The sequence below is a fragment of the Megalobrama amblycephala genome, linkage group LG7, assembly GCF_018812025.1.
Source record: "Megalobrama amblycephala isolate DHTTF-2021 linkage group LG7, ASM1881202v1, whole genome shotgun sequence".
In the NCBI taxonomy this organism is placed as follows: domain Eukaryota; kingdom Metazoa; phylum Chordata; class Actinopteri; order Cypriniformes; family Xenocyprididae; genus Megalobrama; species Megalobrama amblycephala.
The window spans coordinates 3,924,984-3,949,386 of record NC_063050.1 but is presented as its reverse complement, the minus strand read 5'-3'; the positions used below and the strand labels follow the sequence as shown (position 1 = coordinate 3,949,386).

Genomic DNA, 24,403 nt, shown 5'->3' with positions numbered 1-24,403 from the left:
CTGAAATGCATTGCCATTTTGCATATTACATTTCAAATTAAATATATTGCTACACATAAGCTTCCATACTTCAGGCCTTTGTCGATGCCTACAGTTTATACAAGGTAAGGAGAATACTACTTCAAGTACACTTTGGCTCAACAAAGGCAGAAAGCCTTCATATTGTGTTACACAGCAGCACTCAGTCCTCTTACCGGCAGCATCAAAAACTTTTAAAGGTGGCATTCCAAATGCCCATTTGTGGCAGCAAACACTCTCAACCTCTGTTGGTATAGGTTTGATTACAAATGCATTGCTTTGCTTCAGAAGGCCTTTATTAACCCCCTGGACCCATGTGGACTTCTTTTATAATGGATGTGTACAATTTTTTGGACTTCAAATTTTGGGCCACCATCCACTCCCATTATAAAGCATGGATTACCCTGGACATTATTTAATATAACTCTGAATGTATTCGTCTGAAAGAAGAATGTCATATACAGTGTTGGGGGTAATGCATTACAAGTAACTTGAGTTACGTAATCAGATTACTTTTTCAAGTAACTAGTAAAGTAACGCATTACTTTTTCAATTTACAACAAAATATCTAAATTACTTTTTCAAATAAGTAACGCAAGTTACTTTTTCACATTTATTGACTGACAGATCTCCTGTCCCCATGCTGAGAGAAATAAAGTGCAGAGGGTGTTGTGTGCGCTGTGTGAACATGGGGGTTATTGTAGTTTTAGACTAAATGTGAACATGCATTTACTTATCTCACTTGCACGAAAACATTCAGTATTCCTCAAAATGAATAAAAACAGTGAAATGCAATCTCAGAATTTTTGCAAACTTGTAATAATTAACTATATTAAATTACACAAATATACTTTATGTATTTAATCTCAATTATTAACCAATGTCTTTGCTGCTGATCTTCAATATACCTAATTCAACCATACTAATAAGCAAAAAATACTTTACATTAGAAAGGTTTGTTTGAGCTGCGCCCTCTACTGTACAGGTGTAAATATGCTTTTCCTTCAGCTTGAGGCTTATTCATTTCACTTTTGGTGTGAAAGGGCCTTTTTGCCAAAAATATGACTTTTTTGTTGTTATTAAAAAACAAACAAGCCCAGCCCCAGTGAGAAAAAGTAACGCAAAAGTAATGTAACGCATTACTTTTCATAAAAAGTAACGAAGTAACGCAATTAGTTACTTTTTTAGGGAGTAACGCAATATTGTAATGTGTTACTTTTAAAAGTAACTTTCCCCAACACTGGTCATATACACCTAGGATGGCTTGAGGGTGAGTAAATCATGGGGTCATTTTCATTTTTGGATGAACTATCCCTTTAAGTGTAACATAAAAAAGATATGATAAAGATATATAAAATGCATACAAGATAAAGTCTACACAAAGTTTTATACATGATAGCATATTGAGTATACCAAGGATCATCCTGCTAACAAATCAATATCTCATAGCACTTGATGTTCTTGTTTTTGGCTGAGAAGCTGTTTGGGTGGCTTGCCAATGTATTAGATTTAGTCTAATACATTAAAAAAAGTAAGCTTGACCAAAGTTCTTGTAGGGATAAGAATTTATTGAAGGTAGTCTTGTAGTACATTTGTACAGTAGCAATGGTAGCATGTTGGTGTTTAAAGAATCTTAACCTAAAGTTCTGTGTATGGGACAGAGCTTTATACTTGAGTACAAAAGGGCTAAAAAATATAGATACAGTCCAGGATAACAGTACAATACAATACAGGAATTTACTATGACCCTTTATTTCTAATTGTATACCAGTTGGTTACAGAGGCATAGTTTCAATGTAATCTTTTAGTATTATGCTGTTAACTACCTTTGAAACTTATCTGTGCAACTACTTCTAAATCAGTTCAATTCTTTATTTAGCTGTGTATCTAACGCAAAAACACAGAGGAGCCTGGATATAACCCAAATCCAGCATAGAGGGGTTCAGTGAATGTGGTGTTGAATGTGTGTAAGTGTGTTAGTGTGTGTGTGTCAGAGACACTGTAGAAGGACAGAGTGCCGGCCGACACGTCCACATACACTCCCACTCTTTTGGATGATGAAGGGGCTGGTATGTCAGTACTTTTTTTATTGTGTAGTGCAGAGAAATTGCTACTTGTGCAGTAAACAGTCCAGGACTTTTCATTGTAACCAAGAAAACACTCATTACTATTTCCTTTTCGCTTTATTCCTTTATATACCACTGCTATGTCAGCCACTCCACTCCATTCAGCCTCCCAGTAACAGCGCCCAGTCAGGCTCTCTTTACATAAAACGTTACCATAGTAATCAAATCTCTCTGGATGATCGGGATACGGCTGACGCTCTTTCACTCGGGTCACTTTTTGATTCTTCTCGGACAGAGCGAGACGACAGTCTGCTGTATTTTTATCCAGTGTGAGATCACAGTTGTCTGTAGTTGAGAAAAAAAAAAGATTATTCATAACATGGTGAAATAAGTGAGAATATTTTTTTTTAAAGTGCAGCTACCCCGGATAAATCCTATTGATCATGTCATTTACTCTCCTTTCTTTCTTTCTTTCTTTCTTTCTTTCTTTCTTTCTTTCTTTCTGCGTGGTTTTATTTACATATAAATGTATATCATGTTAAGTAATCTGGTGTTTTATACACTGACTGTATGTGTGGATGGGTTTATTAAAACTTACATTTTTTCAGTCCTGGTTTAATTCTGCTCTCTCCTCCATGACCCAGCCTATAGAAACCCAAACACACACACATCAAACTGGTAAGTATGAAGGGATAACACAATGAAATGATGTTGTATTCATGCCTAGGTATAAAACATCACAGACAATTTACATCCAGCAGTTCATTGCTTTATTTTATCTCAATTATTCAGTTCATCTTCATTAACTATAAACCATTTGAAAGCTGAAAACCTTATGATTCGACCTCTGAAGACAACTTATCAAACAATACTTTAAAAAGCACTAAGAAGCTATGTTTTTGCACAAGAAACATTATATTATGTTATGTTTTATGTTTAAGCTGGTAAACATTTTCATCACACAGATTTCATCTTAGAGTGTGCACTTTTCCTTGTCGGACTACTGCAGGTTTTTGGAAATATAAGCTATTTTTGCAGCTCGCCACTCTAAATTAAAGGATTTGGAAAATGACTGGTGATCTTTAAAATGTAAATGATGTAACGACTGAGACAAAGACACAGTTATTTGTCATATTTAATAAATAATCTTTAACCCCTTAAGCCCTGAGAGTATTTTCAGAGTATCTCATGAAGACAATAAGGTAGTGGGATCCTTATTTTTCGGTGATGTTCCTCTATATGTGAGCTGTATCTGGCTCAAATTATGTGGTGATTGCATGAAGAAATCAAAAGATACAGCATTTGGAACAGGTAGGTATTTTTTATGTTTTTGTTTTCTAAATGTCATGCACAAAAATAATGACTCAACTTGAAATCTCTAGCAAGGAAAGGTTATCGTTTAGAAGAGAAAACTTTTTACATTTTTAAATAAATAAAAAAATAAAATAAATTAAATTTGGACATTCTCATGCTGAGAAACTGCTGATAAAGACAAAAAAAATAAAAGTTTGATATACATTTCAGGGGCCGTATTCACAAAACATTTTATCTTACCACTAAGAGTTCTCCTAAATAGCAGTAAAAGTTCTTAGCTAAGAGTTTTCTCTTAAAACCTATTCACAAAGCTGCTGAGACAAACTTTTACTAAGGAATAGAGAGAAGTCTTAAGCTAAGAGTAAGGGCGGGGTTGAGCTCGTTGCTATGGAGTATACACACAGTGATTGGCTGATAGGGGAAGAGTCAGCGATTTAATCATAGAAACATTGTAGAATGAGGTATCATATATAAAGGTTATAAAATAAAGGTTTTAAAACACAAATGTTGCCCTATTCAAATAAAGTTTTTTTTTTTTTTTTTTAATAAAAATTGCCTGCCTCTTGGATGTCTGCATTTCAAGAGAATGCAAAATGCAAGTGACAAAGAGCCGACTCGCCTATAGTTACTTCATCAGTTTTCTGTATCCCTCCGCCACCTTGCTCCTCACTCTTGGCTGGGGATATGGGGAGAACTTTGGGTTTGGGCTAAATTCCAAGCTCGGAGCGCTCGATCCCCTTGGACAGCACACCAAATATGCTTAGCTTACTATAGCCTATACGCTTAGCACATTCTTTCTGTTTTTTTTTTTTTTTACTCTATTCAATCATTTGTAAATATGAACTCGTGAAAACCACTGCCACATGTAATCAGACAATATTTATTTATTTGTTAAAGATTTATTTTTGGCATCTCATCGTAGATTCAAATCTGTAAATCAAAATGTATTACATTTATGAGGAAAAGGTTCAGCACCTAAGGCTCTATCGCTATTGTGTTGATGGTGGACAGTGTCTTTGGGTGGATTAGGACTGTTTGTGATTTTGTCATAGTGACTTAGGAGTCCTCTTGACTACTCCTAGCGTTTCACAGATTTAGGAGCTAGTTTTAGCACTAAAATGCTTTGTGAAATACTCTTGGAGCAAAAATTTAGGACTCCTTAAATTAGGACTGACACACCTATTATTTTTAAGAGTTTCTCTTAAATCGGCAATTTAGGAGCTACTTTTAGCCTTAAGATGTTTTGTGAATACGGCCCCAGATTTGACATGCAATAACTCAGAGAGGAAATAAGGTAGGATGACAATTCTTTTTTGGTGATGTTCCTCAATTGGTCAGCTGTATCTAGATTGAATTTTGTGGTGATCCCATAAAGAAATCAAAAGTTACAGCATTTGAACCAAGGTAGCCTTTTTGTTTATCCACCTGCTCCCCCTGATGGGCATTTTTAAAATCGTTCTTTCACATTGAGTAACTCGTGATCGGCTTATTGGAATATGTTGATCTTGGACTCATTTCAATTGGAAGAACCCACTGTAAGTAATGTTGTGCCGTTTTGTACTATCTATGCATGTTTCATGAAGATATAAGCATAAATGCCAAGTAACAACTACATTTTAATTTTAGTTAGCATCTGTGCACCTGTGGGGATTTATGTGTCATAATTGTGTGAGCAATATTTCGTAATTGGCTAATTAGATTATGCTCATGTTGGACTCATTTTAATCATGAGAATCTGCTGTAAATAATGATGTCCAATTGTTCTTCACGTAAAAAAAAAAAACTTGTTCAAGTTTAGTCAAAGCCCTAAACAATTATACTTGTTGTATTCTACTCCTTGAGACCTTACAAATGACATATAACACATGATTATCTGAGCTGTATGATGCTTTTGACACATTTGAGTACATAGTATAAAAAAATTCATAAATTATGATTTTTTTAAATTGTTTTCCAGCAAATAACTCAGCAGTACTTAGGAGTTAATCAAATTGACTACATTCATTGTAAAGTTCAGACTCTAAGCTTTCAAATGACACTTATTTTGTTATATAAGCAGGAGTTTGGAAAATATATATTTTTTAATGGCTAGGTGGCCCCCTCGGTGGGTACACTCCGTTTTAGAGTGATAACTCAGCACTCGTTAAGAGCTGAACAAAATGATTAAAAAGCTGAGTTTCTAAGCTTTAAAATGATATCAGTTTTGTGTTATTCCTATCAGTGGTTGCTTAGTAATTTGATTATAATTTTTTTTTTCACCGGCAGGTGTTAAAACTGTGGTCTGTGGAACCCTCCCCCAATGGACCAGCTTGGGCAAGGGCTTCAGTTACCATGGACACCATCTGATAAGGCTTAGTTTATTGCCCTGAACTATGTAGCCACATGGAAAGGCAGAGGCCATAGAAAAAAACCCATAGCCCTCAAAACAGACTTTCAGACAGGAAAAATTGTTTGTAAATCCTGCCCCCTTATGGAGCTCCCACCCCTTGGGGATGCAGCTAAGCCCTAAATTGTCTCTTGGCATCTCAGAGTGGTCCTGTTAGGTATCACACCTTGAATTATTTGTTTAAAAATGTTGTATACAAAAAAATATTATGTCACAGTTTTTGCTGTTGCACTATTTACACACATTGCTATTGCAATTATGAAAATGAAAATGTTTTAAATTATGGAATCATATAATTTGGTAATCATGTATCATTTTGGTGTGTCCAAGTGTTCTTGGAATGACACCTTAATTTTTACTTTGACAAAAGCTAACAAAAAACAGTCTGGGGTGTATCATCCTCAAAATTGAACCAGATCATGGTAAAACATCTAGTTTAATTTCCACTGTAATTTGGGTCTTTGAAATCTGTCTTAATGATTTTTTCCTCAATGTATATATAAAAAAATGTTGCATGTTCATATTTGAGCTTCTATTTGAAGTGGGTTGAAGAGTGTTAAATTTTGTATGACATACTTGAGTATATGCAGTGAGCAGTTTGGATCCTTCAGTTTGTTGTTGAGCAGCTGGACTCCAGAATCTCCTGGGTGATTGTAGCTCAGATCCAGCTCTCTCAGGTGTGAGGGGTTTGAACTCAGAGCTGAAGATACATAATCACAGCCTTCCTCTGTCACCATACAACCTGACAACCTACAGATGTGTAAGAGAGCATTACATTTTCTTTAGGAAAGTAGAGAGAAAATAGATTTATTTTGTGTATTATGTATAGACAAAAATACTTCTAATGGTCTAATTACCATTATTTTTTGTGAATTTTACCTACGAAGTAGTGGAATATGAAATGTACAGTCCGTTCATCATTAATGAAACACAAAGTGCACGCTATACAAGTTTTGATTTACAAATAGTTCAAGACTATCTAGAAGTTTTTTTCTGCTCAGCAATGGGTGGTCACCAAAACAACACTGTTAAACTACATAACACCAATAAACTACATAGCTGAACTGAAGAGACATTTTCAAAACTGTAATAAAATGTCTCAGTTACATATGTACCCCTTGTTCCCTGAAGGAGGGAATGGAGACATACGTCAGAACCGAACCGACGAATTGGCATGAGAGCCCTATCACCTTTGAGTGTATACTAAATGAGCCAATGAACATCGGTGTGTGAGATTTGCATGTCGCACTCCACCCTGCAGTGCGGGTATAAATAAGGAAGCGCATGCAAGTGCACTCTGTTTTAGACTTAGACAAGTGCGTGCATGCACTCACGAGCATGTGGCATGCGCTCAGCGGCGGCACAGGAACTGTGGCAATGGGATGTATGTCTCCATTCCCTCCTTCAGGGAACAAGGGATACATACAGTGGGTACGGAAAGTATTCAGACCCCCTTAAATTTTTCACTCTTTGTTATATTGCAGCCATGTGCTAAAAGTTCATTTTTTTTCCTCATTAATGTATACACAGCACCCCATATTGACAGAAAAACACAGAATTGTTGACATTTTTCAGATTTATTAAAAAAGAAAAACTGAAATATCACATGGTCCTAAATATTCAGACCCTTTGCTGTGACACTCATATATTTAACTCAGGTGCTGTCAATTTCTTCTGATCATCCTTGAGATGGTTCTACACCTTCATTTGAGTCCAGCTGTGTTTGATTATACTGATTGGACTTGATTAGGAAAGCCACACACCTGTCTATATAAGACCTTACTGCTCACAGTGCATGTCAGAGCAAATGAGAATCATGAGGCCAAAGGAACTGCCTGAGCTCAGAGACAGAATTGTGGCAAAGCACAGATCTGGCCATGGTTACAAAAAAATTTCTGCTGCACTTAAGGTTCCTAAGAGCACAATGGCCTCCATAATCCTTAAATGGAAGACGTTTGGGACGACCAGAATCCTTCCTAGAGCTGGCTGTTCGGCCAAAATGAGCTATCGGGGAGAAGAGCCTTGGTGAGAGAGGTAAAGAAGAACCCAAAGATCACTGTGGCTGAGCTCCAGAGATGCAGTCGGGAGATGGAGAAAGTTGTAGAAAGTCAACCATCACTGCAGCCCTCCACCAGTCGGGGCTTTATGGCAGAGTGGTCCGACGGAAGCCTCTCCTCAGTGCAAGACACATGAAAGCCCGCATGGAGTTTGCCAAGATAGTGAGAAATAAGATTCTCTGGTCTGATGAGACCAAGATAGAACTTTTTGGCCTTAATTCTAAGCGGTATGTGTGGAGAAAACCAGGCACTGCTCATCACCTGTCCATTACAGTCCCAACAGTGAAGCATGGTGGTGGCAGCATCATGCTGTGGGGGTGTTTTTCAGCTGCAGGGACAGGACGACTGGTTGCAATCGAGGGAAAGATGAATGCGGCCAAGTACAGGGATATCCTGGACGAAAACCTTCTCCAGAGTGCTCAGGACCTCAGACTGGGCCGAAGGTTTACCTTCCAACAAGACAATGACCCTAAGCACACAGCTAAAATAATGAAGGAGTGGCTTCACAACAACTCCGTGACTGTTCTTGAATGGCCCAGCCAGAGCCCTGACTTAAACCCAATTGAGCATCTCTGGAGAGACTTAAAAATGGCTGTCCACCAAAATTTACCATCCAACCTGACAGAACTGGAGAGGATCTGCAAGAAGGAATGGCAGAGGATCCCCAAATCCAGGTGTGTAAAACCTGTTGCATCTTTCCCCAAAAGACTCATGACTGTATTAGATCAAAAGGGTGCTTCTACTAAATATTGAGAAAAGGGTCTGAATACTTAGGACCATGTGATATTTCAGTTTTTCTTTTTTAATAAATCTGCAAAAATGTCAACAATTCTGTGTTTTTCTGTCAATATGGGGTGCTGTGTGTACATTAATGAGGAAAAAATGAACTTAAATGATTTTAGCAAATGGCTGCAATATAACAAAGAGTGAAATATTTAAGGGGGTCTAAATACTTTCCGTACCCACTGTATATAACCAAGACGTTCCCTTTCAGTCGGTCACATTCTACGTACGTCAGAAGTGAACCGACAAGTTGAGATCCCTGAAAACGCCACAGTTGCTGACCCTTTCAGCGCACAGCGTTACACCGAGAAAGTCTACTGCTGTTCCGCATGACCCATTCAGTAAGACTTGGGGAGCACTGCGGAGGCCAAATCCTACCCGAAGGGAGATATCATGTGGGAAATACACATATTAACTGGCCAAGGGGCATTGCAACACATGGAATAGCCCTGGGATGTCTCCAACCATGACAGGAGGGAGACAACATCTGGCAGGGATGACAGGACGGACTCTGCCAAGGGAAAGACACACGCTCACCATATGGAGACTTACCATGGAATTCACATGTGGGACCACTGTAGTGGTTGCAACATGTGGCACCCAGCCTAGCACAGGTGACAAGTACACAAGTGCTTGGCCTAGTGACAGACACTCAGCAATGTCTGAGGCCACAAGGGGTGGCAGAGGAACTCTACAGGGTGCTTGCAGGTTCACTACCTGAACTCTGATATATAATTGTTCATGAAGGCTGGAAATGAAAAACGTCTCATATTCAGGTGTGTATAATTATTAGGCAGGTTTTCTTTTACAGGCAAAATGAACCAAAACTGAAAAGTCAAAAAAATGAAATGCTCATGAGAAAGATAATACTAAAATGTAATACTAATGCATTACAAGAAATTGCAAAGTTAAAACATGACCAATGGACAGCAAAACGCTCATTGGGGCAGTGGGGTCATACAAAAACAGGTGGAAAAGAAAAGACACATGTTAACTGCAAAATAATTAAGAATTAAGGTGAAGAATTAGGTGTGAGGGTTTAAGGGTTCCATCGGGAACCCTTTATCTCCAGCACCACCATTTCCCAGAACTGCAACCTACCTGGAGTCTCCAGAAGTGCAAGGTGTCAGGATATCATAGACTTAGGTTAGCTAAAGAAACCAATAAAATTACCCACTCTTAATAAGAAACACAAGCTGTAGTGTTGTAAAATACATGAAGACAGGGTTTTTATAGGCTTTATAGACAGAGAGATTGAGAGTGACTCTTGAAGGACCAGCACCACATCCTCTTGTCCCACTGAAGAATTTATCTTCCAGAATCTGGCAGTAAGGTGTGGGAGTTCATTTTTATTCCATATCTGCAAGACAGACATTTCAGCATAACAGATGGACTAAAAATTAACTCCCACTCGAGTCTGACCCTCTCAGCAGCCCGGGAAAGCATAGCCATCAATTCTGGGAACAGGCTCGAGCAATGCCACTCTCCCAGATAAAGGCAAAGTAGTCGAGTCTTCATCTCCAGACAACTGGAGCTCACCTTCCGATGCCACGATCGACATCTGATCATCAGCGAGAGCTCCAAAATAAATGGCTGGTAGCTCAAGTGAGGGACCAGTATTATGCTCTGGAAGCACCACTGGCTGCGCTGTATTAGAGGAATGAGGGGCCAACAGAGATTATCTCAGCGGGGAAGCCCTGACCATAACCTGGTCTATTTGATGAAGTAGCACTTCACTGATGGCCACCAGAGAAGGAGGAGAGGACCAAGGTAAGCAAGTCTAGACCTCAACATCACGATAGACAAGATTCCACAATGAGAACATGAACTATCCACAAGAGCTGCTTTAGCGTGTTGAAGGTTCAAACATGAGATGCTGCAATTGTGACCATCAGCTGGAGTCAGGGACACCAGAAATTGAGGTAGTGTCACGTCCGCTGCTCTTTAAGAGGAATGGAAATACTCTTTTATTGTGCTGAAGCACACACGAAACAGCAGCAGCGCAACTGCATGTGCACTCTTAACCATCCTGGACGGATTTGCTGTGAAAACAGGAGATAAGAGCTCATGAGCTCGCCGCGGCAGCATGCTGTCACACCAAAACAGAAGAGTTCTTGCTCTCTAAAAGAATCTGTTTTAGTAGGCACAAACAGGAGATCTTGTAGCATTAGAACGAACAAACTGCTCGGCTCCAAAGCGAAAAAAAGAGTGCTCTTGCATGCGCTTCTGTATTTATACCCGCGCTGAGGGGCAGAGTGCGACAAGCAAATCTCCCATACCAATGTTCATTGGCTCATTTAGTAGACACTCGAAGGTCATAAGGCTCTCATACGATAACCCGATTCGTCAGTTCACTTCTGACATATGTCAAATGTGACCAACTGAAAGGGAAATAATTTTACTAAACCGTTCTGAGATCTTTAACACAGATTGAACCTGCTATTTATGTTTACAGACAACAGAAAATAGGTTTCATGCTACTTCCTCATGCACTGTCAACTCTAAGCCACATTTTTGCTCTGGATAAAAATATTATAAGTGATATGGCACACAGATAATGTCCCTATTACCTGAAAAATGTAATTGGAAATAGACTTTCTAAATTATCACTCTTGTCTCTGTAAACACACGTTGGTCATGGCCAAAAAGTTTGTATATGAACTTTGAGGCACTTTCCACCCAGCCAGCACAGCCATGTGGGGCCCATCTGGGTTACAGCCAGTTTTCAGCCCAGCGAGGCTCCACATGAGTTACACCAGATGAATTGATGAACACTACTGAGTGTTTATATAATCCACACTACAGAGAGAATGTGCCACTGATCACAAACCTCAGTATCTCCAGCTGACAGTTTCCCTTCAGTCCATCAGAGAGCAGCTTCACTCCTGAATCCTGCAGGTCATTGTTACTCAGGTCCAGCTCTCTCAGGACACAGTTTGATGATTGTAGAGCTGATGACAAACTCTCACAACAATGAGCAGTGAGATTACAGCCAGAAAGACTGGAAAAAAAGTAAATAAATTCTGAACCTTATGAACTGAACTTTTCTTTTTTTTTTTCAAATAAATACATTTCAAAATTCAATATGACTTTAATTCTTGTGAACATCATAAATTTTAATTAACCTCAGAGAGAGGATAATCCTGCTCTGCTGAAACATTTTCTTCATTGTTACACTCACAAAGCTTTTGTGTAGTCGATAACAGCTGGTATCAGTCTTCTTCTTCCCTCATCTGATGTGTTGTATTTCTTGAGGTCCAGCTCATCCACCCCCTCCTCTGACATCTGAAGCATGTAGGCGATTATTGAACAGTGAGCAGGAGAGAGTTTCTTCTCTGATTTCACAAACTCCTGAATCTCTCTGGACAGGGTCTGGTCTTTCATTTCCAGCAGACAGAGGAACAGATTGATGGATCTTTCAGTGGAGAGTCCATGTCCATCTTTGATCCTCTCTTTAATGTATTGTGTGGTTCTCCTGATGCTCTCTGAGCTGTTCTCTGTGTGTGTCAGTAGATCCCGTAAGAGTCTCTGATTGGACTCCAGTGAGACACCCAGCAGGAATCGCAGGAACAGATCCAGATGCCCATTCTTACTCTCTAAAGCTTTGTCTACTGCATTTTTTAGAACGCTATAAATGACATCAAAAAACTTAAGAGTGTCAACATTTTTTATTACATCGAGGTAAAACAGGTAGAAGGCAGCGAGAAACTCCTGAATGCTCAGATGAACAAAGCTGTAAACTTTCCTCTGATGAATAACAGATTCCTCCTTCAAGATCTCAGTATACGTCCCAAAATACAGTGAGTCATCAGTGACGTCTATGCCGCTCTCTCTCAGGTCCTCCTCATAGAACATCACATTGCCCTTCATCAGCTGTTTGAAAGCCACTTCAGCAAGTTTCACAATCATGTCTCTGTTGGACTGCAGGAGTTTCTCTGAATCTCTCTCTTTATACTTCTGATTCCTCATGTTGATCTGAATCAAAAGGAAGTGGATGTAAATTTCAGTCAGAGTTTGAGGGATTTCTCCACTAAGATCTTCTTTTAGGAGCTTTTGAAGCACAGTGGATGAGATCCAGCAAAAGACAGGTATTTGGCACATGATGTGGAGGCTTCTTGCTCTTCTGATGTGTGAGATGATTCTGCTGGCTTGATGCTCATCACTGATTCTCTTCCTGAAATATTCCTCCTTCTGAGGCTCATTGAATCCCTGAATTTCTGTCAGATGGTTGATGTATTTGGAAGGAATCTGATTGGCTGCTGCTGGTCTGGAGGTGATCCAGATGTGAGCAGAGGGAAGCAGCTCTCCTTTAATGAGGTTTGACATCAGCATACCCACTGATGAAGTCTCAGTCACATCAGAAACTTTCTGAGTGTCTGAAAACACCAGTGTCATTCTGCTTTCATCCAGACCATCAAAGATGAACAAAATTTTACATTCCTCATAAATATTTGAGTCCAGATCTTGCAGTTCAGGATGAAAGTCCAGCAGAAGACTGTGAAGACTGTACAGATAATCTCGGATCAAGTTCAGCTCTCGAAATGGAAGCACAAACATGAAATCTACATCCTGATTGGCTTTTCCCTCGGCCCAGTCCAGAATGAATTTCTGCACAGAGACAGTTTTTCCAATGCCAGCGATGCCTTTAGTGAGAACAGTCTTGATTTGGTCTTTCTCCTCACATTCTGGTTCAGGTGAGGCTTTAAAGATGTCATTGCAGTAGATTATAGTGCCTTGTGAGTGTTGTGTTCTGGCTGTTTTCTCCATCTGTAAAACCTCATGTTCTTCATTCACTCCTTCTCTCTCTCCCTCTATGATGTAGAGCTGTGTGTAGATCATATTCAGGGGGGTTTGATTCTCTTGAAGTTTGTTTCCCTCAAATAATCCCTCATATTTCTTCTTCATGCTTCTTTTGTGCTTGTCTTTGACTCTCTGCAGGTTTCCAATCTCTAGTGAGTGTGTCTGCAGGACTGCTTCAGTTTGGTCCGGCCTTATGTGATTCTGATAGTGAGATGTAGAGAACGGCACAGATCTGATCAGCTCATGTTTCTTCCCCCTGCCAAAAAAAAATAAATAAAAATTAAAAATAGTAAAATGATAATGACTGTTGGAGACCATCAAAAACATATTAATTACAGGATATCCCAGCTAACAGGAAACATTCTTATAACTTTGTCTAATGTTCTGGCAAGTTTTTTTTTAAAGTTTTGAATAAATGTTCATCCAGTAATGTTAATAGCAAGTTTATTTTAATGTTATCTGGTCTCAAAAATGTTAGTAAAATGTTTTATTTATACATAGTTTGAAGAAGGTTTTTTAAATTTCCTCAATGGTGGGGAAAAAAAATGTAGAACAACATTCTTGGAACATCCTTCAAACATCAGAATGACAGCTAACTTCAAATGATATAAGGATGAGTTTGCTTTCTTAAAGGAACATCCTTTGAACGTGGGAAAGTTTTGTAGCTTTTCCCATATGTATTGATCCTAAGTGTTGTCTTAAATTTGTGTAATTTTTTTGCAAGAGTTAGAACTAAACATTTACATTTTTTTATTTTTAATTACTCACCCTCATGTTCTTTCAAACCCATAATACTTTCATTCATCTTTGGAACACAAATGAAGACCTTTTTGATAAAATCTGAGAGCTTTCTGTCCCTCCACAGACAACTATGCAACTGACACATTGATGCTTAAAAGTTTATAAAGAGATTGAAAAACTAACCCATATTTATCGAGCAGTTAAGTCCAAATTTTCTGAAGAGACACAATCACTTTATATGATGAACAGATTGAATTCAGGGTTATATTCACATATAAACATTCATTAACTTTGTGAGGCACCGAGGAGCCAAAGACAAGGAACACCGTCTACTTACTATAAACATGGGTTTTTATTGGAACCCAAGGGGAAAAAAATCAACTTTACAACTCATACAACAAAATAATAATAAAGAAAACAACAAAACAAAAAGAAAATAAAGTCAAACTATTCAGACAATGAACGTAACAAACTAAAGCTGACTTCATCTAATGAACAAAGCAACAACTTATAAAGGAAAGGATGGGCCCATTACAAATTAAGAGGGAAACAAATGAGACTTAACATTTAACATATAACACCAAATAAATCAAAATAGAATCATACAAAGAAATATATCAAATCAAAATAAAGAAAAATGCAATCAAATACCACAAATGTACAACTACATAAATCAACTAACAAAAGACAACAACATTTCCTTCTCCCCCGGGCAACTTCAGCAAATGGAAAGTCTGGGTGGAACCAATAGTGTTTAAATGCCCTGTTCTGGCCAGACACCAATTTTTGTGACACCAGGATGCGGCTGTAGCAGACCCTGACGAGATTGCCACCCGTCAACGGTAAACTTAAACTCAAAAAATAGAAACAAATATAAGAAACAGATACAATGTAACTAATTTGTGTCAACCCCAAATAATTAACAACGTATATAAAAGATGTGTAATAAATATAATATATGCAAACCAAATAAAGAATTAATGAATATTGTTCGTCTTGTGTAATTATTAAAGCAAACATATTGAAACCAAAATGAATGTGAATGACAAAATAAGTTTAAATAAAGATTAACCTTAAATGAATATCCATGTAAACATGTGTACGTGTGTGTGTGTGTGCGTGTCGATATGTTCACATTACCCTTCTTGTGTGGCCACCACTTGGGCCGTCACAAACTTACACAGCAGTTGTGGTAAACAGAAGCTCAAGCTATTGATCTTGGATATTCTTATGTTACATCACTGTTGAGAAAACCCCAGAAACAGTGATGCAATTTATTCATTTGTTTATTATTCATGCTTGACATGATGACTATAAGAATGCATATATAGAAGGTCATACTTTCAATTTTTAACTTGTGCACAACCATGTCAACTGCATCTGAACCGAAAATTTTGTGTTGATGTCTCAAAACAATCAAAAGTTATGGCATTTGGAACCATGGTGGCCTTTTATCCAAAAAAAAAAACTATTCAAACAAGTTATCTAGTTATAGTTATAGTGTTTTACTAAACATAAGAACTGCTTTCATGTATAAACGTTGCAATAAAGCATCCAAAATATTTAGAATTACAAAGAATAATAAGAAAGAAAAGATAGAAGATGAAAGAACACTGTTACACAGGGCTCGACAATAACACTTGAGTTTTTATATTTATAAAGTATGATACAGTTAAGTAACATTACATGACCAAGGGCCACATTTACTAACAGCTTGCGAAAGCGCAAACCCTGTTTTGGTGTTAAAAAAGAACTGTCAGGATTTACTAAAGACACACAGTTCAAAATTAGTGCTGAAAAGGAGTGGACTGGGTTGTTTTTGTGGCTGACCTTATTGCATATGCATTTGTAGGAGTTTCCCTTTCAGACGCAAAATTTATGGGAAGAGTGTATTTAAATTAATCATACAACAGTTCAATAAACTGTAAAAAGTAGTTAAAATTACACCACTTACATTTTAGATGCAATATTATCTGTTTTTGTTCTGTATCAGCAGCGAAAATAGTTCCAAACAAAGATCACAGCAGAACCATAGTGCATTTTATGAGAAGACAATCATGTTTTCATTACTGAATGATTCAGCATTTTGAACTAATCAGTTAAGTCAAAGATTCAATGACCCATCCATAATCAATTGCCTCATTCTTGAATGATTCATACTTTTGAACAAATCGTTTGAATGAATGACTCAATTACTCACTCATTAAGACGGTCAGAGGTCAGACAGTCGCTTGCCGCCATGTACTGGTGGTTTAGTTTCATGTTTAAAAATATCATTAAAAGTATCATTTTTTTTTCCAACATTAATTATATTAAACAAATTAGAACATATATACAACAAATACAAATGTAATAATTTTAAATGAAAGATGAACCACACATTTAATGAGATTAGAGAAAAAATGCCCTTTATAAAAGATAAAAAAAAAAATAAAAAAAAAATCAGTGCCCTGGGGGTAAATATCACAAAAATGCAGATTTAAATGTCAAAGCTGATAGAACACCAGTGAGAATACTGCTTCAAAATTAATTATATTTACAATAGTAAATATAGTTGTGGTGCTCCTGAATTTTTACTGGTGCTTATAACTTTTTGAAATTAGGAACACCAGGGCTACCAAGTAAAAAAGTTAATTTCGAGCCCTGAAATAAAAAAAATAAATAAACAAACAATCAGCATGAAACAACAATGGTGACATGCTTAATGCCAGCATACAAAACTCCTTCTTGGCTCCCAGTATGAATTGTGGCATGAAAAAATTATGCAGCTGAATTATTTTACTATTATCACCATTGTTGAGATTTGTATGGTGAGTGTTGATGTCTGTGTGTCTCAACTATTACAAAACAGGCTGTGTCAACCGCTGAATTAGTTTATTACTTTTTTCATTAATGCTTAAATTTCCATAATCATTTAAGTCAGACATGAATCTACAAAAAAAAAAACATTGTTTAAACTACTTTAATGCAGTCATTTGAGTGCCATTAAAAAAACATGTTGATCTGCCTTTTCTTCAATCTTTCCCTTTATCAATGCAAATATGCAATATAAAAACACCTAAAACTGCTGAAAGAGAAATAAACCCCAATTACACTAAGACCCCAATTAAAGTGAACACTGATCTTCCTGATGGTGACCTCAAACAAAACATTTTCAACCAAACATCAACATCTAAACCTCTGTTAATTCTTAATAAGAACTTCTGTAGAGACATGTGAGAGAAAATAAGGTCAGTCTGGTTAGTAGTAAGTGAAGCTGGTAATGCTGTTTATGGATTTCTTTAATCAGATCTTGAGAAATTTAAAGAGATTGTTCACCCACAAATGAAAATTATCACATAATTTACTCACCCTCAAGCCATCCTAAGTGTGTGTGAATATATCTTCTTTCAGATGAACACAATCAGGGGTATATTTAAAAAATATACTTAGTCCTCCAAGGTTTATAATGGTTGTGAATGGCTGCCCACATTTTGAAGGCAAAAAAAAAAAAAAAAAAAAAAAAAGCATCCATATAATTCCAGGGGGTTAATAAAGGCATTCTGAAGCGAATCAATGCGTTTGTCAAAGACAAATATCCTTTTTTAAAGTATAAATAAAAAGCTATACAGTGATAGAGTTATAAAGTTATAAAATAAAATAATAAGCTTCTGGTGCGACAGCCATACGCATGTCATGTCATTGGACGTATGTCGAATGCGCATGGCTGTCATGCCAGAAGCCCGTTATTTTACTTTATACAGTTTTAAATAAGGATAGTTGTCTTCATTTATTCATTTATTTATGGATATCATTTATTCATTTATTTATTTTTTGTCTTCAAAATATGGGTAGCCATTCACAACCATTTTAAACCTTGGATGACTAAGGATATTTTTTAAATATATCTCAGATTGTGTTAATCTGAAAGAAGATATATATCTCATATACACCTAGGATGGCTTGATGGTGAGTAAATCATGGAATAATTTTCATTTTTGGGTGAACTATCCCTTTTACGGAGCCTCTAAAGGGACCTTTGCAAGATATACACTTATGCATGCGCACAAGAAACTTATCGCCTGAGCACATGAAACTTTCGCGTGCGCACGAGAAACATATCGCGCGTACACAACAAAGTTTTGCATGCACACATGAAATGTATCACGTGCACACGCATTACAATTTATGATTTGTTTATACTATAACCTATTTTATTTGTAAGTTCTATGAAGAAAGCGAGAGTATGTATGCGCATGAATTAATAAAGCTGTATTTGCTCAAAATTTGGCTTTCTTAGACCAGTTGTCTAAGATGAATCCAGCTATTTTTTTTTTTAATGTGCCTCCCTTTATATCTAAAGTGCTTTATGTCTAGGGCTCTGCTTGCAATTAGTGCTGTTGAAACTGAATGAAGAAAATAAGCCAGGGGGGTCCAAACTTTTTTAAAAAGGGGGCCAGATTCGATTTCGTGGACACATCTGGGGGCCAGTTCCTTCTCAATTATATATATATAAAAAGTAAAAAAAATAAAATAAAAAATATATATATATATATATATATATATATATATATATATATATATATATATATATATATATATATAATGGAGTTATGGTACTTAGTCTATAACACATTTAATATAAATATGTATGAACAAAAAAGTTTATGACAAAAAATAGTCTGTAATTTGGTCTTTATTACTCGTTTAATACGTTTACATTAAAAATGAAAAATGAGATATTATCTTACATTTCTGACAAAATACCACGGTATAAGTTAGTGTTACCACTGTAAATCCATGATAAATGTTGTTGAATTGTTGGTTTTTTTAAATTTTCTAACTGGATCGGCTAAATGTTTTTCCTGATTTCGTTAGTGTTGTTGATTAAGTCAGCGCTGTTTCAACTGGCTTTAAATTGAATTAAATCACAGAGAGATCTGCAGCTTGTACCTGAGACCTCTACGCCGAACTCGAACACTTCTCACTGGCTTTTTACTGTTCATGTGATCGAGACACTCAGCAAGTAAACACATTTGTGGGCTTGTGAGTCGAGCAGTGCGCACAAGTAGCACTGTTTCGTTCTGCTTTTGGCACGATTCTCTGGCCTAAAATCTAGTACTGCCCCCTTTTGTTGACATTGTGAAACTGCACGATTTGTAAATTATGCGAAAGTTTCACGTGCGTACGCGGAAGTCTGTATATATTTTATATATGTTTGACTGTTTGACACAATGTTTCAGAAACATCATACTAACCATTAAATGACGTTCCTAGAATGTTGAGTTTTTAATAAAAATGAAATTGAAAGAATGTTTCAAGAACATCATACTAACCTTTTAAAAAAACATTCCTCTAATATTAAGAAACCTGGACGTTTTAACGTTTCCATAACCAAAAAAGAATGTTTGGAAAATGTACTTAGAACAAAAATTTGTTAGCTGGGATGATTTTAGCTCAAGCTGCACCCCTTTCCAAAGCATGTTTCATATTTTGTAGTACATTTAGTGTTATTTTATGCATTTTCTTAAATTATTCCTCTGAGATGCACTACAATAAATTAGCAAGTTAATGTTTATACAAACTCAGGGTCAGAGGTCGTGGGTCCATCACTGAATTCAGGGTGTTGCATCATAGATCCGTCACTCTTCACAGACACGCCACTGAGCTCTGGAGACTCTGGTCTCTGTCTCTTCCTTTTGCTGATGCTGACAAAAGACAATTTTACACATATTTACTGTATAGCTTGAATTCACTACAGTTTTACATTTACAATTATTCATTTAACAGATGCTTTCATCCAAGGCAGTTTACAAATATTAGTGATAGGTTCTGGAAAGTGATTTTGCCTATGCCTACAAACTGCCCTGTCCTGTGATTTAGAAAGTGAAGGTCAAGTTTGTTGCACTTCCCCCGAGTTTCCCAGTCGCAACTTTGACTTGAGGGAATGTTCCAGGTAATAGTTCCAACTGGGATCTAGGAATTTCCCACTTCCGAGGACAAATGGAATGCAGCATGTAGATCATGCTCTTGAGCAAAATTATTTATTTTAAGTTATTTACAGCAATTTGCTGAGAAATTACATTGTGGAGAAAGCATACTTACTGACCAAACCGCATGCATGAAGTGTAGGTCAATTACAAAGTGTAATGTAAATATGATAAAAAATAAAAATGAACGGCTTTCCATGTCCATGCAAATAAACTATAATTATCTGACATTAATTCAACTTTGAATAAATAGCAGAAGTTTAATTAAGACCAAACCAAAAATAAAATAAAAAATAATAAAATAAAATAGACCTAATATAGCTAACTAGAAAAACAAAGAATCAAGGGTACTAAACTACATCATAACAGTTTAACATGTCAAGCTAACCATGGACAGAATCAAAACAAGAACTGGCAAGGGGTGAATCAAACAAAGGGCTTAAATACATTAACCTGTTAGCCAGCAAACCCGCTTTTGGAAAATCCCAAGAAATTACATACTCAAACTAAAACAGATACAGTTCATGAACCCTTTGCACTAAAAGCATAAGTAAGGTCTCATTTGAAAGCAGAGTTTTATTAAATGTTTTTCAACACCATGTCATGTGATTTTATTTTGAAAAGACTCTGAAATTCTAACTGATGTTTATTGTCATCATCTAAGCATCTATTCAAGTGTATTGTCTTGATTGTTATATGGTGCTAACTGCCCCATTCAGTTTCAGTCTCCCCTGAACACACATTCACACCTCTCCAGCCTGCTTATGGCTTTAATTATTCTTTTCTTTTGTCTCTATTATAATTACTGATGATTTTCTATTCAAAAAGATTTAATCCTTCATTTCTTTCACCAAACTTCTCTATATCCAATGTCCTTCTTGAAAAAAAGAAAAAAAAAATCAGTGAGCTTTACAAAATGATTTATTTGCATTACATTTGCTCAGAACAGGTGCATCTCTGGGCTCGTTAGCATGTTATCAAGTTGAGTGTTTTAAATAACCTTCTGTGATGTGATTTGGCTTCAGATCAAAAATCAGACAGAAAATATATTATTTTATGCTATTCTGCACAATGAGAAAATGTATCTCGATTAGCATTGCATTATAAATATAATCTATTTTTATGAATACCCGACATGGCGTGAAGAACACAAATACACGATTGTGACGATATGTGGTTTATCTATTACTTTCAAATGTGTTGATCTGCATGTTATATCCATGGTTTTAGTGATCTCTGGAAGCCTCTGTTAGTTCCTGGAATGTCACATGATATGCCTGTCCTTCACTATGTGTCATTTGTGGACTAAATGTGCACAGAGGAGCAATGATATTACACAGTGTCTCTCACAAATGTCTCCATGGTTGCAAGGCACACTACCTGTGCAAGCAGGGGGTCACAGGCGCTGCATAATATCATTGCGCCTGCTGCACTCATGGTACGCCAGCAAAGTTCCTTGATTATTACGCCAGAATGAGAGTATAGTTCCTAGCCATATCGGCCTAGAAAATCACAACTTTTCATTTTCCGTCAGTCTTAGTACACGATGTAACTACAGAAGAGTCAAGTTTTAAATAGGAAAAATTTCAAAACTCTTTGGTCATTTTTGAGCGAGATGCTAACGGTCTAATCAGATTCAATGAACTATGCTAAGCTATGCTAAAAGTGGTACCGCCAGACCTGGAGATCGGCTGAATGGATTCGAAAACGGTAAAACTCAACTAGGGGAGTGGAGTGGAGTGTTCCTTTAACATTAGACATGAAGTTTATGTAATGATATCTACATTTCAGCTTTTCATCAGTTGTTTTGGAAGCAATTATGTTGCTTTTATTCTGTTTTTGCCATAACTGACACAAAACCACGATATGCACTCGTTGTGTTGTGGCAACATCACATAGTCAACATGTGAACGTGACGTGTGAGTGACTGGAACACACTGAGGGATGAAGTGGGACATTTAATTTGGGATATTCCAACGTCCAACCTCGTCTCGAACGCAGCATTAGAGGGCAAAACAGGAGACTCTCAATAGAGTATTAGTTGAGTATTGGTAGACTGTTAGGAGCCGGGGTAGGGTTAGTAGAATATGGGGTAAGGATTAATAGAACAAGTTGGCATGCTCTTACAAAGTTACTTATACTCAGCATAATGTCAGTTGGGGATCATCAAAATAAATAGTTAGCAGATATTAAGCAGACAGTCAGTCTACTTATAATCTAATACTCTAGTGAGAGTTAGTTGACATGTTGGTGCAATGTTACTTATATTCAACAGAATGCCTAAAGGGGACCATCAAAATAAAGAGACAATGAAAAATTTATTTTAGCAACTTTGAGGCAAAAACTTTGTAAAGAAACCTCTCACAAATCAGTATTTTCTCAAAGTTCTGACTATGTAAGACTATAGGGCACATCCAATGTTAAACTGAAATCAATATGTTGAAACCTAACCTGAATTTTTCAGCTAAAATTAGCAGTGGATAAATTTACATTGTTTTGACATTTGAATATTACGGTGGCTGAGAGAGCTCAACGCGCTGCAAATGAAGAAAACACATGCAAATAGAAAAAACACCAGCAAATAAAGATAACGTCTTCATCAATTTGACAACACGTGCTGCAAAAGTTCACAACACAACCAAATACAGAAACGTGCTGCAAATAGCACATACCAGCCCCGGCGATCTCAAGCCCTCTGAATGATGATGATGATGATGATTATGATTATTTGGCTACTTTTAGAATTAAATTAATATTTTCATTTTAATATTTTAATAATATTTTTTTTCACGCAAGCCCCCCAAAATGTTTGTCCTGGCTCCGGTTCTGGCGAAATTGTTTTAAGGGAACACCTACAAATGAAGAACCTAGGCGGGACCACTTATTGTTCAATGTTTACTCCTAGTGGTGTGCACCTGAAAAGTGAGTTTTTTTGTTTATTTAAACATCCTGATCGTATGTGCATTGTGAGCAGGCCTATTTGGAGCATGTTTCTGTATTTGGGTGTGTTGTGAACTTTTGCAGCACATGTGTTGTCAAACTGATGAAAACGTTTTCTTTATTTGCTGGTGTTTTTTTTCTATTTGCTTGTGTTTTCTTCATATGCAGCGCGTTGAGCTCTCTCAGCAATCATAGTATATAGTTTTAGACTGACAATAAAGACAGATTGATTATAATTGTTCACAATTCACATGGTCATTCATCTACAATTAAGTTATTATTATATTAAAAACAACAACAACAACAACATTGTTCAAACTCAAAGTCTGTGTCTGAAAGGAATAGGTCGCCCATAATTTACTTTCTTTCAAAGCCTTATAATGATTTTCCTCTGTAGCAGAATAGTCAAAACTGTCTTACCTAGGAAATGAATAAAGGCAATGGCTGTCAAGATAGATTTTAAAGGCGAGAATAATGTCGTAAACTTCACTTTATTTACATATCTATTTGCACGACTCGTATGGACTACTTTTATAATGCTTTCATGGTGAATATATGTTATTATTTTTTTTAACTTAAAAACCCCATCCACTTTCAACGTATGAACAAGCTTCAGAACTAAAATCGTCGACGTTTTCTGCCGCTTTGGTCAGACATTGTCACATTAAACTGTTGAAATGAAATGATCCGACTTTGAAATTCAATTAAAAGGAGAGCAGAAACAGCAGCTTATTTTATATACCTACATGGTTTCATAAAGAAAACTTACCAGAAATTATGCTCCATTTAAACAACCAGTGTTTATTTTAAAGACTCGAATTGGCGTCTCTTCCTACTACCGCCTCTTTTACTTTCGATTCTAGACACCTGGTTAAAGTGAGTCTTTGTACTCCCTCTAGTGACACAAAGCGTCATCACATTCTCAGGTGAGTCTCAGAGAAGTTGTGCTTTAAACTGCTTTAGGTGACTAAACAAACAAAGTAAGAATAAAAACTAAACTCAACGCAGAAACTAGACATCAGAGCATCGGAGACACGCGGAGCTCGCACCACTGTGGGCTCAGCAAAAGTGCACATCTAGGGCGCATAGGGGGCGCTCGCGAGCACCCTTCTGAGACCTAAAATTAACAAATTCACAATCAGCGAATAACCCATGCTCGTCTAGGCTAGTACAGTTTATTACTATTTGATGTTTGTATCCTTTTATTTTATTTTATTTCATTTGTTGGTTGGTAGCTTGTATACATTTTTGCCATTCGGTGACAACAGTACAGCAGAGTGTTCACAACAATGTCTGAAATAAACTTCTATGTATCTGTGTCCTAATAAC

General features: G+C 36.8%; 1 protein-coding gene across 1 annotated transcript; it reads right to left on the bottom strand.

The window, feature by feature from the left end:
• Positions 1 to 1,576: 1,576 nt before the first annotated feature.
• LOC125271089 (NLR family CARD domain-containing protein 3-like) lies at positions 1,577 to 24,123 on the bottom strand. The gene is made up of 7 exons (XM_048195033.1): positions 23,844 to 24,123; positions 19,730 to 19,852; positions 11,806 to 13,680; positions 11,455 to 11,625; positions 6,361 to 6,534; positions 2,683 to 2,729; positions 1,577 to 2,429 (listed from the first exon to the last, which is right to left on the bottom strand). Exons 1-7 carry the CDS (start codon positions 23,858 to 23,860, stop codon positions 1,906 to 1,908), a joined length of 2,931 nt encoding a protein of 976 aa, XP_048050990.1. The 5' UTR covers positions 23,861 to 24,123; the 3' UTR covers positions 1,577 to 1,905.
• Positions 24,124 to 24,403: the final 280 nt, after the last annotated feature.